Raw genomic sequence first — 17134 nt, forward strand, 5'->3', positions numbered from 1 at the left:
GAACCTGATAATAACTGGGATGCTACCTGGGAAAACAGGGTTCTTATCATCTCACCTCCACCCTTTGCAAATGCTTTAACAGCAACACTGTCAGGGTTCACGGTGCATTTGTACTGGTGGACTTGGTGACTTCCTGGTGTTTGCAACCCAGCAGTCCTTGAAGTCCTTTGTAAAAAGCTTCAACAATGAACTAGTCTCCAGTTCTGTTTATGAAACTGCCCCATCATTTCCTTCAGAAAATTGTATTTTTGTCTTTGGAAATATAACTTAATTTTTCTTACCCTTTTGTGTGCCTCTATCTTGAAGCAAATGATCCCAAATATTGGATCCCAACTGAGGAATCTGATTGTTTGCCTTATTGAAGTAGAGCCAGATTTGGGTCCTATTGGTTGATATCCTTATGCCAGTGTAGTAGGGTTTTGTTGTTGTGTTGTTATTGTAGTTTTATTTTGTGTGCATTTTTTTGTTGTTGCTGTTTGCTTGCTTGTTTTTTTATTTTATTTTATTTTATTTTATTTTATTTTATTTTAATTATAGTACTTCGTAAGAGATAACTGGATCTGTTAGTTAAATGTTATTAAAGTTAATGAATTTCCTTGAAGTATATAGATCTTGTTAAAATGCAGGTTCTGATTTAGCAGCTGGGGGGAAGCCAATAGCTGAGATTCTCCGTTTCTTATAAGCTCACAGGCAATGCTGATGTTCCTTGGATAATTTTGAGAATTGAAACATAGGTATGGGATCAGTTCCCATGGGGCCAGTTTCAAACCCCATAAATTTCTCCTTTTGTTGCAATATTTTTAGTAATAAATTTGAATTTCTTTAAAATGCTTAATTTTAAAATGTAACACTCAAAAAATTATCTGAAGTTTGAGTCTTTAGGTTGCATAAAATGAAGTTTGTACTGAATTTTTTGTATAAATTTAAAAGTCTGTATATTTAGGTGCAATTTAAATGCCTGTGTTACAGTGACGTTTGTTTTTCTATCTCCCTACTCACCATTTCAAGAGTCACTGTCTATACAGGAAGTATTTCCGTCTATACAGGAAGTATTTCCCCACCTGCTTTCTCAGTAGGAGTAGAAATCAACACCTATCGTTAACTGTGACGTTTACTTGAGTTTTCCAGGTCCTTCCTTACAGAATGGGTCTCTGACTCCCCTTTATTCAGTGTATGGATGGATGAGTAGAAAAACGGGCAAAAAAAAAAGGCACCCAGTGTTCTTTTTAACTTTAATTGTTCTTTTTCACTTTAATTTTTATTCTTATTACTTTTGTGTGTGTGGTAATGACAATGTTCAAAAATTAATAATAATTTTAAAAAAGAATGTATAGGAACTCTCTTCTCATATTCAGCTGTGACTGGAGAGACAAGAGTTCCAAGGTTTGGTAATGTGTTAATTTATATTTGCCTTGTAAACTTGAGCACTTAAGTGCTCCTTAAGTGAATATATACAGTATTTGGAAAACAAAGAAAAAGAATTGCTGTCATAGCTGTATGCTAGATTTTGGAAAGAAAGCCTCTCCTTCTGGTCCCTAATGGTTGGCAATTATGAAATTGATGATGGACACCAGGAGCTAAGAACCCATGAAAACAGGGCTTCCGAGCTTCCCCTTTCCCTCACTCCTATCAGCTTAGGTACTCTGCTCCAGCACTTTCACTGCACCCACTTTAAAGGTGAATAGACATCCTGCATAAGACAAGATATACCTGCCTTGCCTAGTAGTCTGCCAGCATGTACCCTAATGATAAATATCATCCCATGCTGGTCTTTCCTCTTTATCCTCTTGTTCAATAAAACTTATATTTATGCATTAAAAAAAAAAAAAAGAATGGGTTCCTGAAACTTCCTGGAACCAGGGATATAGTATCTCCTTACTTAACATCACTGTCTACCACAAATGGCAATTTGGTAAATAAAACTTTGATTTTGGCAGCTCGGTAATTAGAATATAGTTAATTCTGAACTTTACTTTAGTTCATTATAACAAGTCACATCTGAAATTCAACAGAAAACTGAACCCTAATTAATGAGATGAGGCTTTTTAATTGAATGTCAACTGCATATTGGTTCCTGTAAACTAAAAAATAATAGTTCTGAAATTTAAAATAAGAATGTTTTAAGACAGATTACTCGTTTGACATGCAAACGACTTGTGTATGCTTGCAGCTAGGGCTTCATCATAGACTAGAGATGTGTGCACTTTGGGGCAGCATTCCTCTACGAAGAGGAGGTGGAGGAGGTGAGGGTATGGGTGGGACCGTCAGCACTGGGTGGGTCTGGCTTTCAGGAAGCCTTTGTCGGTTGCAGAACAGTAGGTTTTCTAGGGCAGTGGTGATGGAAGCACTCAGAGCCTTTGGATGGTGGCGGTTGGGCCTGGGGTTGGCCTGCCAGGTGGCGGATTCTCTGCCCAGATCTGGTCCTTGTACCAGGCATTTTCTATCCCTTATTCTAGCATTTATGCCACCATTTCAGCTTACTTTACTGCTCATGCTGTAATTGCACCCCCCTAAATACTAGGCAGCTATAACCAGCACAGAGAGAATTGAGTCATTCAGTGTTTGTGGGGAACCTAATTTGTGCAAAGTACTTCCAAGTTGTTCTAAGTGCTAACTCTGGGAAGAGTATTTTACCCTGGGGAGGAGTAGGTCTTCCACCAATAGAAAAAATCCTTATTTTTTAGGGATGGAATGGGGAATAGAGAAGGAAACAGAGGACCAGAGCTGTGGTGATTTCTATCAAAGATTTCATGTCTAGTAAATTTATCTGTCAAATTAATGATTCAACAAAATATTTTTTTTTCTCATGGTAGTTAAATGTATGTATCACTCCAGATGTAAACTAAGGATCAGCATTTTCTCTGGTACTCTTAGTGAGGCTAAGTAATGCCTGCAAGTGTCACTGAATACCTTGGACTTCTCAGGGAAACAGAGGATACTGTGGTAGGAAGTAACTGTGTTTTGTCGGAAGTATATCTGAATAGCCCCGGAAATATAACTACACTATGCTAAAAACTACATTTAAAAGCCACTCCCTTCAAAGCCTTGGAATATCTGCATTATCAGATGTTGCTTATAAAAATATTTCTTAATTTCAGTTGAAGTAAGTGGGTAAGCATCTGTAGTGATCATTACCTTTTTTCCCCACCTTATTTTTGAATTCGAACTACCATATATTTTCTTTGAGGAATGTGCATGGGCTTTTTAACAATCTTCTTGGCTAAGCAATATGTATATATGGGGAAATTATGCAAAAATAATGCAGAGGGATGGAAAAAAAACAAAAAAACTAGTCCCTGTAGTTTTAAGGCCTAGTTTTCTTTTGGAATCTAGGGTTCTGACCTTGTTCTATCAAGGGAGCGACAGTAAGTTGACTAAAAACTGGTCCTTTTTCCTCCTGTACAAAATGGGGATAATTATATAGTTACCTGCACCTCTAGGGCCCTATGAGTCTTAATTACTTAATATTTGCAAAGTGTTTAGAGATCTTTGAATTAAAAGTACTGAGCAGTGGAATGAATGTTCAGGGTAATTATAATTGGAGTGAGAGTTTGTAGTCCTCCCTTCCCTCCACCTCTCGTCATCCTTTTCCTCTCTTTGGCCAACGTAGACAGTACTGATAGTTACCACTCAGCTCTACACATATCTCCCTAATGCCTTTCTTTGTGCAGCTCACATCAGCCTAGAAATTAATCAATCAATCAATTAATTAATTAATTAATTTGTTAGCTAAAAGACATACCCAAGCCCTTCACCCAACACTTAAGTAACTACTTACTATTAATTTTTCAAGCTCAATATTTTTCAAGTTGCTAAGAATGAAATCAGTGAACTACTTTGTCTCCTCCAGTCTATCCATTCTTTCAAGTCCTCCTACACATGGATAAACTGATCTTCTTGAAGCATTCCCCTACTTGAGAACTTGAGCTTCATCCTGAGAGCCCTCCATAATCTGGCAATCTTTTAGTCTCATTTCTCATGATTACTATTCCAGAAATTCACTTCACGTCTTCCTACCTATGCCTGTTTTCAAGCTGCTGTTCCTCCACTGGTGTCTTTTCTGGATATGTTCAAATCCTTCCCATCCTTCAAAATCTACTCCAGAAAGCATTCTTTGATTTCCCTAGCTGGAAGTGACCTATTTCTCCTTACAGTCTTTTATCTATACTTCTCATTGGTCTTTTCTCTGTTTATATTTTAATTACTTACCTATATGTCCTACTTCTTTCCTAGTCTACTAGACTTGAAGGTAGCTTCCATATCTGATAAATGAATGAACAAAAGTAAGGCTAATATATGGATATGGTGAAATTGGATGCAAACTAAAAGATTTCTATATTAATTTACAACATTTCATTAAGGGAGTCTCTTAATAGTTATGTATATTGTGTCATGTATATTAGGAATTAAATATTAATTGATAATTGCTTCAACATTACCATTATCCTTGTTGCTTATAGAAGTCTAAGATGAGCAGCCATATCTTTAAATGGTGCCTTCTTTGATTACATGCTCATAGACAAGACCAAAAGGAACTAGGAACAAAGTTTTGCATTTTTTTCTGCATGTGACTAAATCATCTGTACTGTTGTTAGGTTCCCCTTCTTAGCTTTGGCCATGGAACCTTGATTCCAGCATGCCTAAATGTTTTGCAAAGTTGTCTCTTAGAAGAAAACTGCATTATCTGAAATTCTACTCAACAAAGTAATCAAGCTTAAAGTTGAAGGTCTTAGAGTTCATGAGTAATCCAGTACTACCAAGTAGCATTTTATATGGTGCTGCCTTTAAAATCTTGGGCTCCAGGACACATGTAACTACAGAAAACTGAGTCCACATTTTATAAGCTTCTTCCTTGACCACCCCTCATGACATAGCTTCTCTCCTCCCTGTAGTTAATATTCTAAAACTATCAGCATGTCCTGATGGTAAAAGCTTGGACTAGGAGGCGGGCAACCTATTAGCTGTGTGGCATTAAACAGGTTACTTAACTTCTGACATGCTAATTGCCTTATCTGTATAATGGGGACAGCACCTGTCCAATCTCCTTATAATAATCAAATATTATAAAATCATTGTAAACTTTATAAAAACAAATGATACTGTGAGTGTCCCATAGTCTTTTAGATGAATATGATTTGTTTTTACAGCAGGAGAGCATGCTGTCTAAGACCTATAAGAGGTTTGCAGATCTGTCATGTTTAAAACTAAGCTGTATTTCTTCTTTTTTGTTTTCCTTTTTAGCCCTAGGTACTACATTGTGTTTTCTGAGTATGGGCCTAAGAATTTTATAGATGAGGTTGAGTTGACTGTTGTAAGCCTTGGAGCAGAATTAGAGGGCACCAATGAATTTGTTAAGTATGTACATATGTACGTATGAACATATATACATACACACACACACACATACAGACCAATTGCTTATTTAGCAATATTGTACAACCTCTTCATCTTTTGTGTAATGAAGTCTCAATTGAAGGGCTGAAATATAGGAATTGTTGTAGAGGCTCTCATTTAATCTCTTATGATTTCCTAATACAGTATATAACATTGCCTATTGAAAAGGTTAGTGGAAAAAGAAAAGGAAGTTAAAAGACTTAAAATTCTAAATTTTGCTATTATCACTGATAACTCACTGAGTCTCTTATTAATTTGAGCTATAGAGGAAGTAGTAGGAGCAGTTAGTATGTTGTAGTGTTATTTGTTTTTTATTACTCAAGTAAAGTTCTACCCTACTAGAAGAACTAAACAATGCTCATTGCCAATAATTGCCCTCCATCAAATTACTTAGGGTTTGTGTTTGGAGTTAGCGCAGCCTGTACTTAATATTTTCTGTGAGTTGGAGTTGACTGTTGCTTTCCAAATAAAAAGGCTTCCCCTGAAAATGATTTCAGAATTGTCTTTTCTCTTAGTTTAATAAAACCATCCATAAGTTGTTACTGAGTAGTACTGTTACATTATTCTCTGTTAACTATTATGGAGGATCACACATCATCCATTCCCTCAGAGAGCTTACCATTCAACTGAAGACTGATCATAATTATCAAATACTGTTAACAATTGTGTATGAAATGGAGTACTAAATGAGATGTGGAATTTTAGAGGAGAAGGAGAGCAGTGTGTGCTGGAGTAATGAGAGGAGGTAGTGTATATGATCTGATGCTTGAATTGGGTCATAAAGGATAAGCAAAATATATCCAGATGGAGAGAAAGGAGTTTGCCAGAAGTGGGGCATGTCACTTCCAGGCAGCAATGTGTGTGTGACTCCAAGAACTCTTGACTTGCAGATCAGAGGTGATAAAGCATTGAGTAATATGATAAAGCAAGGCATTGAGTAATATGAAAAAGTTGGATAAGTAGGGAGAGGCCAGATTTTGGAGGGTGTTGAGTACTAGGTAAAAGAGGTTAGATTTGATGTGGTAGAACAATAAAGTCAGCAAGATTTGTGCAATGAAGGATGAGACTGATTAGTCAGGCAATGGTCCTCAGGGTTGAATAGAATAGAAAGGAGGTCAAGTACAGCAGGCAGCATTGTAGTCATAAAATAGGAGATGATAAGGGCTGAACCAAGATGGTAGCAGTGGAATGGAGACAAAAGGATGAACAGGAGAAATGTTTTAAAGGAAAAATGAGCTGGACTTCTAGACTGACTGGATTTGAAAGCTGTACAAGAAAGGTATTGTCAAACTTAAATCCAAGATTTCTAGCCTGTGGCCTGGGTCACCAGAATATCAAGAAATCATTGTCAGAAACACAAAAGTTAAGAGAGAATATTGTTCCAACAAAACATATTGAGTTTAGTGTTGGATCCACTAGGTTTCAAGGCCATATAAGTGAGTAGGCAGTTAGCATTGTAGAAGTGCTGTTCAGAGGGAAGGGCTGCTGGATACGTGGAGTTGGACTCTATCAACATAGACTTAATTGCTGAATCAGTGCAGATGTTCAGCTTTGAGGGATGCCCGTGTTTTGGACCTCAGGATGAAAGCCAAGTAATATTTAAGCTGATGTCATTTGTTCCATTGAAATATTTGCTTGGGGAACTAATGAGAAAATGATATATAAAGCACTAACTACTTTTATAATCAAAAGGTTATTAATAAAAAGATAAATGAGACAAGTAAGAGGTAGGGTAAACGTCTTTAACCAAGTTTAGAAAAATGTAACATTAAAAGACTCAACCACAGTAGTGATGATAAAACAGTTTTCCATCTCTGTAGTCTAAGATGCCTCAGTACCTTGGGCCACTTTAGGCAATTACAGTGGGCACTTAGGGCACTTATGAATACTTATTAAATTTATTATATCTCATTGATTCTAAGGTGAACATTTTTTTCATATTTTAGCATCTCTGAAATTGAATTGTGTCTTACAGTTGATATCATCTTACTATTGTTGGCTAGACAACTGTTATGACAATTGTCATTGCGAACCAATTTACTTTGCTTATTTTCTGTTTTTATGTATGCACAAGTTATATATGATAAAAATATCTAAATCTAAAAGCTCTTTCAGTAAATATAAAATAAAAGTTTTAAGTGATTTTTAAAACGATAGTTTGGCAGTGTTTTCTCTTTCTTAGTGGTACATAAAATGGTGTATTTTATAACAGTGGTATCTTGGGTTTGATGAAATCTGATATTAAAAGCTAGCTGTTCAACAACAAATCTCTGCCAATGTGCTATAGATGGCTGGAGTACAGTATTCTAAATTTGCATTCTTTCATCTAAAGGTGACCTAAATTCAGGGTGCCCCTGTGTTGTTTTAATTTGGACTGGGAACATTATGAGAAAGGGTTTTCATTCAGTAGTGTAAGTACTGTCTGCCAGGAATGGAAACCTCCACAAAGGGTTCATTCCATTGATTGTGCAAAATCCAGAACATTTACAGAGTTTTAGGTATTAGTAGAATGGACATCTATGTTTTATTCAAACCAATTTACCCTTCCTAATCTCAGGTCATTGTGCAATCTAAGCAGTACTGAGCATGACTATTCATGCAAAGTGAGGATCAATCTACAAGGACATTTGAGTTTAGGGTCAAAAATGTGATCTCTTACCAAAGTGGAAAAAGAAACATTCAATTCCCAGTAACCAAATGGGTTTTCACCCATTTCTGCGGGATGACCTGTTGAGTGGAGGTAGGTTGCCTTCTTCAGTGATACTTTGTGGACAGAGTCACGGTCCCTTTTCCTACTGATTTGCACAGGATGACATCCATGGCACATGTGTATCTTTTTGTAAGTCCATGCTCCAAAACTGAGAAGTGGGACTTAAGTTAGAAAGTCAGAGCTGGGGAATGTTTCTCTTAACTGCTACTGAGGGACATGATGCTTCAGGTAAGTGATTCTGAAGTCCTTCACCACCTCCACTTGGCAGTAACTTGGGTTGGTCAATAGGTACATTTTCATTTTGCCTGTTCATCTGTTCTAATTGGCTTCCCAGAGCATACTTGTAGATACAGAGCCAAATTTAGAGTAGAGCTACCCTCTGGCAAACAGGAAAAGATTAATTTTGTGGTGTGCTGTTAAGGAAGGGACTTCCCAGACTTCAAAAGCATAGTAAGAAGCACTAGTTCCCTATTTCAAAATGTGCAAAATGTCACTTGGCTCTTTAAAGATTTAAACGCAAAGCTAAAACACATACACACACACACACACACACACACACACACACACACACACAGTGGACCACATTTCCAATACAAAAAGAAGTTAGTATTTCTTAGATGGATTGTGTATTAGCCAGAAAAGCCAAAGGGTGAGGGGATTCAGAGTTGGTGGAGATAAGCATAGAGTCCACATATGGGAGGCATTTCAGATTGCCTTCAGTGCCTTTTTAATGCTGACTTTTCCAGTTCTCTCTTAAGCAGACGCATTGTTTTCATATCAGCCCCAGGCTTGGATACGTCATTAAAATCAATGTGTAGAAAATGATTTCTGTTTGGAAATAAGCGAAACATTTTTAGTTTCGATCACCCAGGTGTAGTGGAAAGAACATTGGACCTGGAGTTGGGCAACCTGAGTTCTCACATAAACTTTCTTCATGACAGGAGGCTGGTCCTGCATGGCCTTTTGTGTCCTTATCTGTAAAACAGAGTGGTCCCATGAAATTATCCTTCTTCTTCACTCTAATGGCTTATCTCTCTGGGAGATAAAACCATCAGGGTAAAGGCTCCTTCTAGCTCCCTGATACCTGCTCTATTGTGTTGCTGGTGCCTCTACGTCTCATGGCTAGAAGGCCCACTCAGACCCCTCGGGCTACTACTATTCCTGCCACACACTTTCTTCAATAGAACCATGTTGCTAACTTGAAAAAAAAATTACTATTACACTTGCAGTTGTTGCTTAGTAACATTTCTGATTTTGTGTTTCTAGTGACAGCATGAGCAGAGATCATTAAAATTTAAACTTACAAAGCTGCTAAAGTGGGAGGTAAAGGAGAACTTGAAGCCACAATTTTTTCACTTGCTTAGCAGCCATCTAATCTTGGGTTTATATGCTAAATCCTAGGGAAAACACTGCACGTCCCTGGTTTATATTAAACCACATATAGCACACTACTGACATTAACTTGTGTCTGGTGCTGCTGGAGTTTATCACCAATACATTAAAAAAAAAACCCATGCAGAATGGCCTGGAATTGCAATCAGATGGGCCAACATTGTATCTTTGAGAAAGCAAGGCCTAACCGGTTTTGTGTCCTGTTTCTGTTTTCTCCCCACAGTTCCACCAGGTGAGAAGAGTGATGACCATCCTTTTCCTTACTATGGTTATTTCATACTTTGGTTGCATGAAGGCTGCCCCCATGAAAGAAGCAAACGTCCGAGGACAAGGCAGCTTGGCCTACCCAGGTGTGCGGACCCACGGGACTCTGGAGAGCATGAATGGGCCCAAGGCAGGTTCAAAGGGCCTGACTTCATTGGCTGACACTTTTGAACACGTGATAGAAGAGCTGTTGGATGAGGACCAGAAAGTACGGCCCAACGAAGAAAACAGTAAGGACGCGGACTTGTACACTTCCAGGGTGATGCTCAGTAGTCAAGTGCCTTTGGAGCCTCCTCTTCTCTTTCTGCTTGAGGAATACAAAAATTACCTGGATGCTGCAAACATGTCTATGAGGGTCCGTCGCCACTCTGACCCCGCCCGCCGGGGGGAGCTGAGCGTGTGTGACAGTATTAGCGAGTGGGTAACAGCGGCAGATAAAAAAACTGCAGTGGACATGTCGGGCGGGACGGTCACGGTCCTTGAAAAGGTCCCGGTATCGAAAGGCCAACTGAAGCAATACTTCTACGAGACCAAGTGCAATCCGATGGGTTACACAAAAGAGGGCTGCAGGGGCATAGACAAAAGGCATTGGAATTCCCAGTGCCGAACTACCCAGTCGTATGTGCGGGCACTTACTATGGATAGCAAAAAGAGAATTGGTTGGCGATTCATAAGGATAGACACTTCCTGTGTATGTACATTGACCATTAAAAGGGGAAGATAGTGGATTTATGTTGTATAGATTATATTGAGACAAAAATTATCTATTTGTATATATACATAACAGGGTAAATTATTCAGTTAAGAAAAAATAATTTTATGAACTGCATGTATAAATGAAGTTTATACAGTACAGTGGTTCTACAATCTATTTATTGGACGTATCCATGACCAGAAGGAAAACAGTCATTTGCGCACAACTTTAAAAAGTCTGCATTACATTCCTCAATAATGTTGTGGTTTGTTGCCGTTGCCAAGAATTGAAAACGTAAAAAGTTAAAAAAAAATTAATAAATTGCATGCTGCTTTAATTGTGAATTGATAATAAACCCTCCTCTTTCAGAAAACAGACAAAAAAAAAAGACACAAAAATTTGAACCAAAACATTCCGTTTACATTTTAGATAGTTAGGTATCTTCGTTCTTGTTAGTACTATATCTGTTTTACTGCTTTTAACTTCTGATAGCATTGGAATTAAAACAATGTCAAGGTGCTGTTGTCATGGCTTTACTGGCTTAGGGGTGGGAGGATGGGAAGGGTATATTTTTGTTTGTTTTGTGTGTTTTTTTTGTTTGTTTGTTTTTGTTTTTTAGTTCTCACCAGGAATAGGGATGGAGGAGGAATTCCTTCAGTATATGTTCTGGTTGACAAAAGATTCATTTGTATGTTGTAAAGATGTTTGCGATACCAATTAGATGACTGGAAAGTGAATAAAAAATTAAGGCAACTGAATGAAACGCTCATATTCCACTTCCCATGATGCATCTTCCGGCCTCCAGCTTACACTTTGGGCATTCATCAGGGGAAGCGTCTTTTGTTGGAAAGACCTACGTTTGCTTTAGAGCACTTTCTTTCCCTGTCCCCTTTAGTCCCCTTTGTTTTGTTTTCTGTTAAGGAAGAAATATTTTACCAGTGCTGTGAACAACTGTACAATTTTTTGTCACATTGTGGCACTCATGTAAGCATGGAAAACAGTGATTTTTTTTTCCTTAGAAGCGAAAAAGAACAGCAAAAAACAACCCCAAAATGTTCTTTTTAATGAGGGGACAATATTTGGGTAAATTATGGTAAGGCTTTAAAAAACAATTATGGTAAGGCTTAAAAATGTCTTGCAAGCAAAAGTTGGAGTTCTGTATGGACCCCGAACACTAGATCAGAGCAGGAATCCACATTGCCAGTGAAATGAGACTGAACAGCGACATGGAGGCCATGTGGAACTGACATCATTGCCAGGCTGTGCAAGAGGAATTTCCGAATGGCCATCCTGGGGTCTCTGTGGGGGTGGGGAATGGTACTTGAGACATTCCAAAAGGGAGGCCTCTGGAGGACTCTCCAGAGGTAGCTCTGGAATGACGTGTCGAGTTGCTTGGGCCTCGTGCTTTAAGTGCCTACATTATCTAACTGTGCTCAGGAGATTCTTACTGGAGGACCACACTCAAGCAGATGTACACCCTCCATCCCACCCCCAGATAATTTAGTTTAGTTTGGATAAAGCTGGATTAGCCTGGAGCAGGTTAGGAGCCAAATGTGATGGCATTGTCATCAGATTGATGCAATGAGATGGAAGGTGTTTGCTACATGAACACTTAACTGCTTATGAAATTTTAGACTTGAGGAAACCAGGGTTTTATCTTTTAAGAACTTTTGGTAAGGGTGAAGGAGACAGGAAACTCAGGCTGAATGATGAAGGCTATCAAGAGAAAATCTTGTCCAGACATCCAGGACATCAAGGCTTGAAGGTGCCTGCCTCAGTGGAGGACACCAGGATGGAGTTGATAAAGTTTTGCTCCCAGTGAAAGCCACAGCCACCTCCTGCCCATACTGCCTATTCATGGAGAGGGTCCCTGCCTCGCCTGCCATCTTAGCTCAGGGAAGTCAGGTTGGGAGCCTGGAATAGAATGTCAAAGGTCCTGGGGGAAAAGGACCCCAATGGAAATCAGCGCTAAGTCCATTCGCTCTTGACCCAACCTGAAAAGGTTAGTGGTCACCATCTGGGCCAGTGTCCTTGAGTATAAGAAAACCCCGAGCAATTGCAGCATCTTAACAGGTTAAGGATAAGCAAAAGAGGATATCCACCATGACCCAGGAAATGAAGATACCATCAGCAAGTAATTTCTATTTGTTCAGTCTTTTCATTTAGAACTAGCCTGTCTTTTACATAGAGTACCATCTGAATACGTGTCTTAAAAGAAGGAAGCAGATGATCTTCAATACTTCCTATAGTATAGGTTTGTTTGTTGCTGTTTGAAAATGTTATCTTTGTAATTATTTTTAACATGTAATAAATGCTTGGAATATCTCCTGTATGGTAACTTTTCACAGCTTCCTTTTGGGGGCCAAAGTTTAAAAAGGAAAAAAAGAAAAAAAAAAGGCCCCCTCAATTTCTCAACGTATACTAAGGGCCAGATCTGTTGAATGACTGGGTAGGAGACACTCAGCAATTGTGTGGTAGTGGCACTCTTCTCTTACCCAGTAAGTTACATCACAGTCACATGCTTGTTGGTTTACATTGACCTGAGATTTATTTTGTTAAAATTTCTCTCTGTTGCTGTTCGTTTTTGTTCTGTTTTGTTTTGTTTTTTAAAGTCTTGCTGTGGTCTCTTTGTGGCAGAGTGTTTCATGCATGGCAGCAGGCCTGTTGCTTTTTTTATGGTGATTCCCATTGAAAATGTAAGTAAATGTCTGTGGCCTTGTTCTCTCTATGGTAAAGATATTATTCACCATGTAAAACAAACAAAAAAATATTTATTGTATTTTAGTATATTTATATAATTATGTTATTGAAAAAATTGGCATTAAAACTTAATCGCATCAGAAGCCTATTGTAAATACAAGTTCTATTTAAGTGTACTAATTAACATATAATATATGTTTTAAATATAGAATTTTTAATGTTTTTAAATATATTTTCAAAGTACATAAAATCTGGGGGTTCTGGGTTTTTTTCTCTTCACTGTAAAACAAACATGACAACATGTTTTACTATAAATACGTGTGTTCCTTGCTTTAAGACCAACTTGGCTAGTTTCAGCAATTAAACAGCCCTCAAGAGAGGATGCTTGTTTCAAAGCATGGGGAAGCCAATCCTGCGGTCTGTGGACTTCCGAGAAGCTCCAGGATTGGGCCTGTCTTCCACAGTGGAAGACAGGAGTGTCATTTTCTAGGACACTTGAAAGTTTCCTCCTTTGAAATGATTTATTTTCATCAAATACCAAGCCATGTATCCTAGCAACATCAGGATCCATGCATGTAGCAGGGCTGGCTGGCTCTATTTGATTATAAAATAACTTTAAAATTTGGAGGAGGTTTGCTTAGAGATAATGAGAATAAATTGGCCCAAATTTAGAAAGTCAATGACTGAAAGAAACACAGAAATTCAATATTTAGAGGCAGGTCATGTACACTCTGTTTGGAAATGATACCATTTGCATTATGTATTTGTATCCATTGCACTGATTTAATTTTTGCACATGGAGCAGACAGATTTTATATCATAGTATTCACGATCTAACAGATTGCTAAAAACAGATTTCTAAAAAGATCTGCCTCTGTGATGACTGCCAAGCTGCTGGGTAATTTAGTTAGAGTGTTTAAAGTTATCACTAAATCTTAGGGAAATAAATGGAAGGATTTTAAATTATAGAAAGGGCCATTAAGGAAAAAAAGCATCTGTTCCTACTCTTCAGACTCCCCATTTGAACAGTGACAACCCATCCCAGAACGTGGTGAACTATATCTGTGCAATGTATCATTTCTATTTCAAACATACACACATGGTTTTCTCTTGTATTGTCTTATAAATAAGGATCGAGAAAGTCATAACAAACTTTGACTTGTGCTGTGTATATGGAAGAACAGATAGAATGAGATGAATTACTTGATTCTAATCTGTCCAATGAATTTGCAAAGTTCTCTAAACTCTAAGAGAAGCCCTTGACTGCCAGTCATGACATGAGCCCAGCCATGTAATTAGAAATTTGATAAATGCCGGGCTTAACCGATTTTCCTTGTCGAGGAACTCCAAAATATTTTGGAAAGGGTAGAGTAAAAAGAAGTGAGAATTAAATATGGCATCCAAATAGAGGTTAAAGGAGATCAACAAACATGAATGGATGTTTTCTATCAGAAGATAGAGAAAAAAAAAAATTGGAGGCATCTATTAAATTAACCAATTTGGAGTTAAAAGGAGTAGCCAATTTATGCTTTATTCATTGGATAAGCAGTTAATCATTAAGGTGGCTGGATGTAATCCAGGTCATTGATTTGCTCTATTTTCCAATATAACGATAAGCCTCTGTGGCCATTAGCCTCTGAAGTCTTTTTATTAGCTATACTAAGCCCATGAATAACATCACAGTTCTGAGTGAGAATCTGAATTAAATCTTAAAATGGATCATTCTTCAATTTCCACTTGTTCATTTAAGTGGTCACTCACTGCAGTCTGGATAAATGCCACACCTTTTGAGCTGCAACAAAGGGCTTCAAGTTGCCTCCGTTCAGGCAGCTCTCCCAGCGGTGTTAGGGCTTAAGCCCAGAGTGAAACATTCATGTCTCCACCATGTTCTCACAACACGTCTGTTCTATACATTACTCAGAATGGAAATGGCTGCTTCTATTGGTAAGCCTTGTTAAGGAAAGAAAGTTAATAACCGGGACAAGAAACAATATATACATACACAATGTGTGTATGTACATAATACAAGTACATCAATGCAGTTTGACAAAGGACTTAAGCTGGGAACAACCATCCATGGATTTGTTCCATCCTCAAAGTGCAGACCAACAAAATCTGTTGATGGAACCTGGGCTATTCTTTTAGCTTTGGGTTGTTTTAATTGTTTCTAAGGTTTGTGTTGTTTTTTTCTTGGGGAGAGGGTACTGTGGTGGGTTTGGGAATTTAATTGGTTACACTGAGCTAGCTGGTGGTTGGTTCTTGTGAACTCCCGACTTGAGAGCCAAACTCTGACTCCTGCAGGTGCAGCTACTCCAAACCAGTCAGAGTTTATGTACATTCCGGCTAATAAAGGCTCAGCCCCCACCCCCCCAATTCTCTGCCCTCAGTCTTTTGAGTATCTTCATCTAGTCGCTCAATTCTGGCCACTATTTTAATTCTTTGTAGGGAAAAAAGCAAACTCCTTGTTTTAGATGCAGTAAATTATCTGAAGAATATGTTTAAATACTAACAGAAAAATATTGTGATCTTACACATTTTATTCCTCATTATGAAAAAGAGCTATTTATGTGGCACTATGTAGGATTTCCATAGGTCTTTACCTCAACCCCTCCCAATAGGAACAAATCGCCAGATCGGGAGGCATCTCTGCCCCCACCCCCCAGCCTGATATTTGCTTCTCTGAGTAGCAGTAATCCTGTGTGCTGGGTTGGGAATGTCAGGAGCATTGAATTGTAAAAGCTGGTCCTCCAATTAAGTCTCAGTACTTGTGCGCGCGTGCGCGTGCACACACACACACACACACACACACACACTCAATAAACAGGACCTTTGCATTCATTATATATTTAAGTGTGAGCTTCTAATTTTTTATACCTAGCAAAACAAAAACACACACGATGCAATGATGGGGCATGTCTTAAGCCTGTAAATGACAAAGGGTGTTGTTTAAAAAACTGAGCTTGAGATGTATGCTCTACATTTGGAAAAAACATAAGGTTGCTTCTTCAGCACTGTGCTTTGGTACTGTATCTGTTTCACACAGTTCCTTAGAAACCAGGAGCTGGTTTGCTTAGAATGGCTGCGCAACCCAGGGGAACTATTTTTGTGTAGCTTAAGTGCTCACATTTTGGAAAAATCCGTATCAATTACTGCAGTACACATGCAAATATATTTAGTCAAGATATGTTCTCCACTGAGCCCCAACATTGAAAAAAATAGTTTCTAAACCAGAATTTGGTGCATATTTGGGGAAAAAGGAGACAAAAAAAACCAACTAATCCTGTAAACTGCAGAGAACTACTCCAAAAGATCCTAAGCAATGCTTACTTGGAGATAGCAGAAGCCATACACTTCTCCAATTGGACTAATGCCCTTGTTTTCAAAGTGCAGTGGTTTCAGCCAACATCAACATCAGTATCTCTGGGAACTCGTTAGAAATGCAAGTTCTCAGGCCTCAGCCTAGACTCACCAAATCAAAAGCTCTGGGGGTGGGGCCCAGCAATCTGTTTTAAAAAGCATTCCAGGTGATTCTGATGCTCACTCACTCAAGTTTGAAAATCACTAGACTGAGGGGAGTAAACAATCATTCTGAACGTCCCAAGAATGTGGCACTGTACATTCTGATCCTATCCAGGCCACTCCCTCTTTCCCTGGCCCATTCATCTAGATTTCCATTTCCTAAAAACACAAGAGAGCACCAGGTGCTCCTGGGTGGAGTGATGCTTTGTGTTGGGAGAGTACACTGAAGATTTAAAAGCGAGCAAGTAATTGTGTGCCGGGAAAGCTCACCTCAGTTTATAGTCAACAATTTTTTTTTTCTTTCCTATCAAAGCTACAGCAGTAGTTGATTCAGGACCCAGAGCATGTAGTCGTTTGTAACACATTTCGAATGACTGTGAGAAATAAGAAGCAACATGCAGCAAATTAATAAGAAAAAGATTATTCCATCTGGGGAGCTAAGCTCTGCACCTGCCAACACG

General features: G+C 38.4%; 1 protein-coding gene across 1 annotated transcript in view; it reads left to right on the plus strand.

Moving 5' to 3' along the window:
* The window catches only part of BDNF (brain derived neurotrophic factor), a 34116-nt gene extending 20830 nt beyond the window's left edge, over positions 1-13286 (plus strand). The window contains 1 exon segment of the mRNA XM_037839114.1: positions 9720-13286. Coding sequence (XP_037695042.1) covers positions 9720-10484 — 765 coding nt within the window. The 3' untranslated portion in view covers positions 10485-13286.
* Positions 13287-17134: the final 3848 nt, after the last annotated feature.

Source organism: Choloepus didactylus, chromosome 6 (genome assembly GCF_015220235.1).
Source record: "Choloepus didactylus isolate mChoDid1 chromosome 6, mChoDid1.pri, whole genome shotgun sequence".
NCBI classification, from domain to species: domain Eukaryota; kingdom Metazoa; phylum Chordata; class Mammalia; order Pilosa; family Megalonychidae; genus Choloepus; species Choloepus didactylus.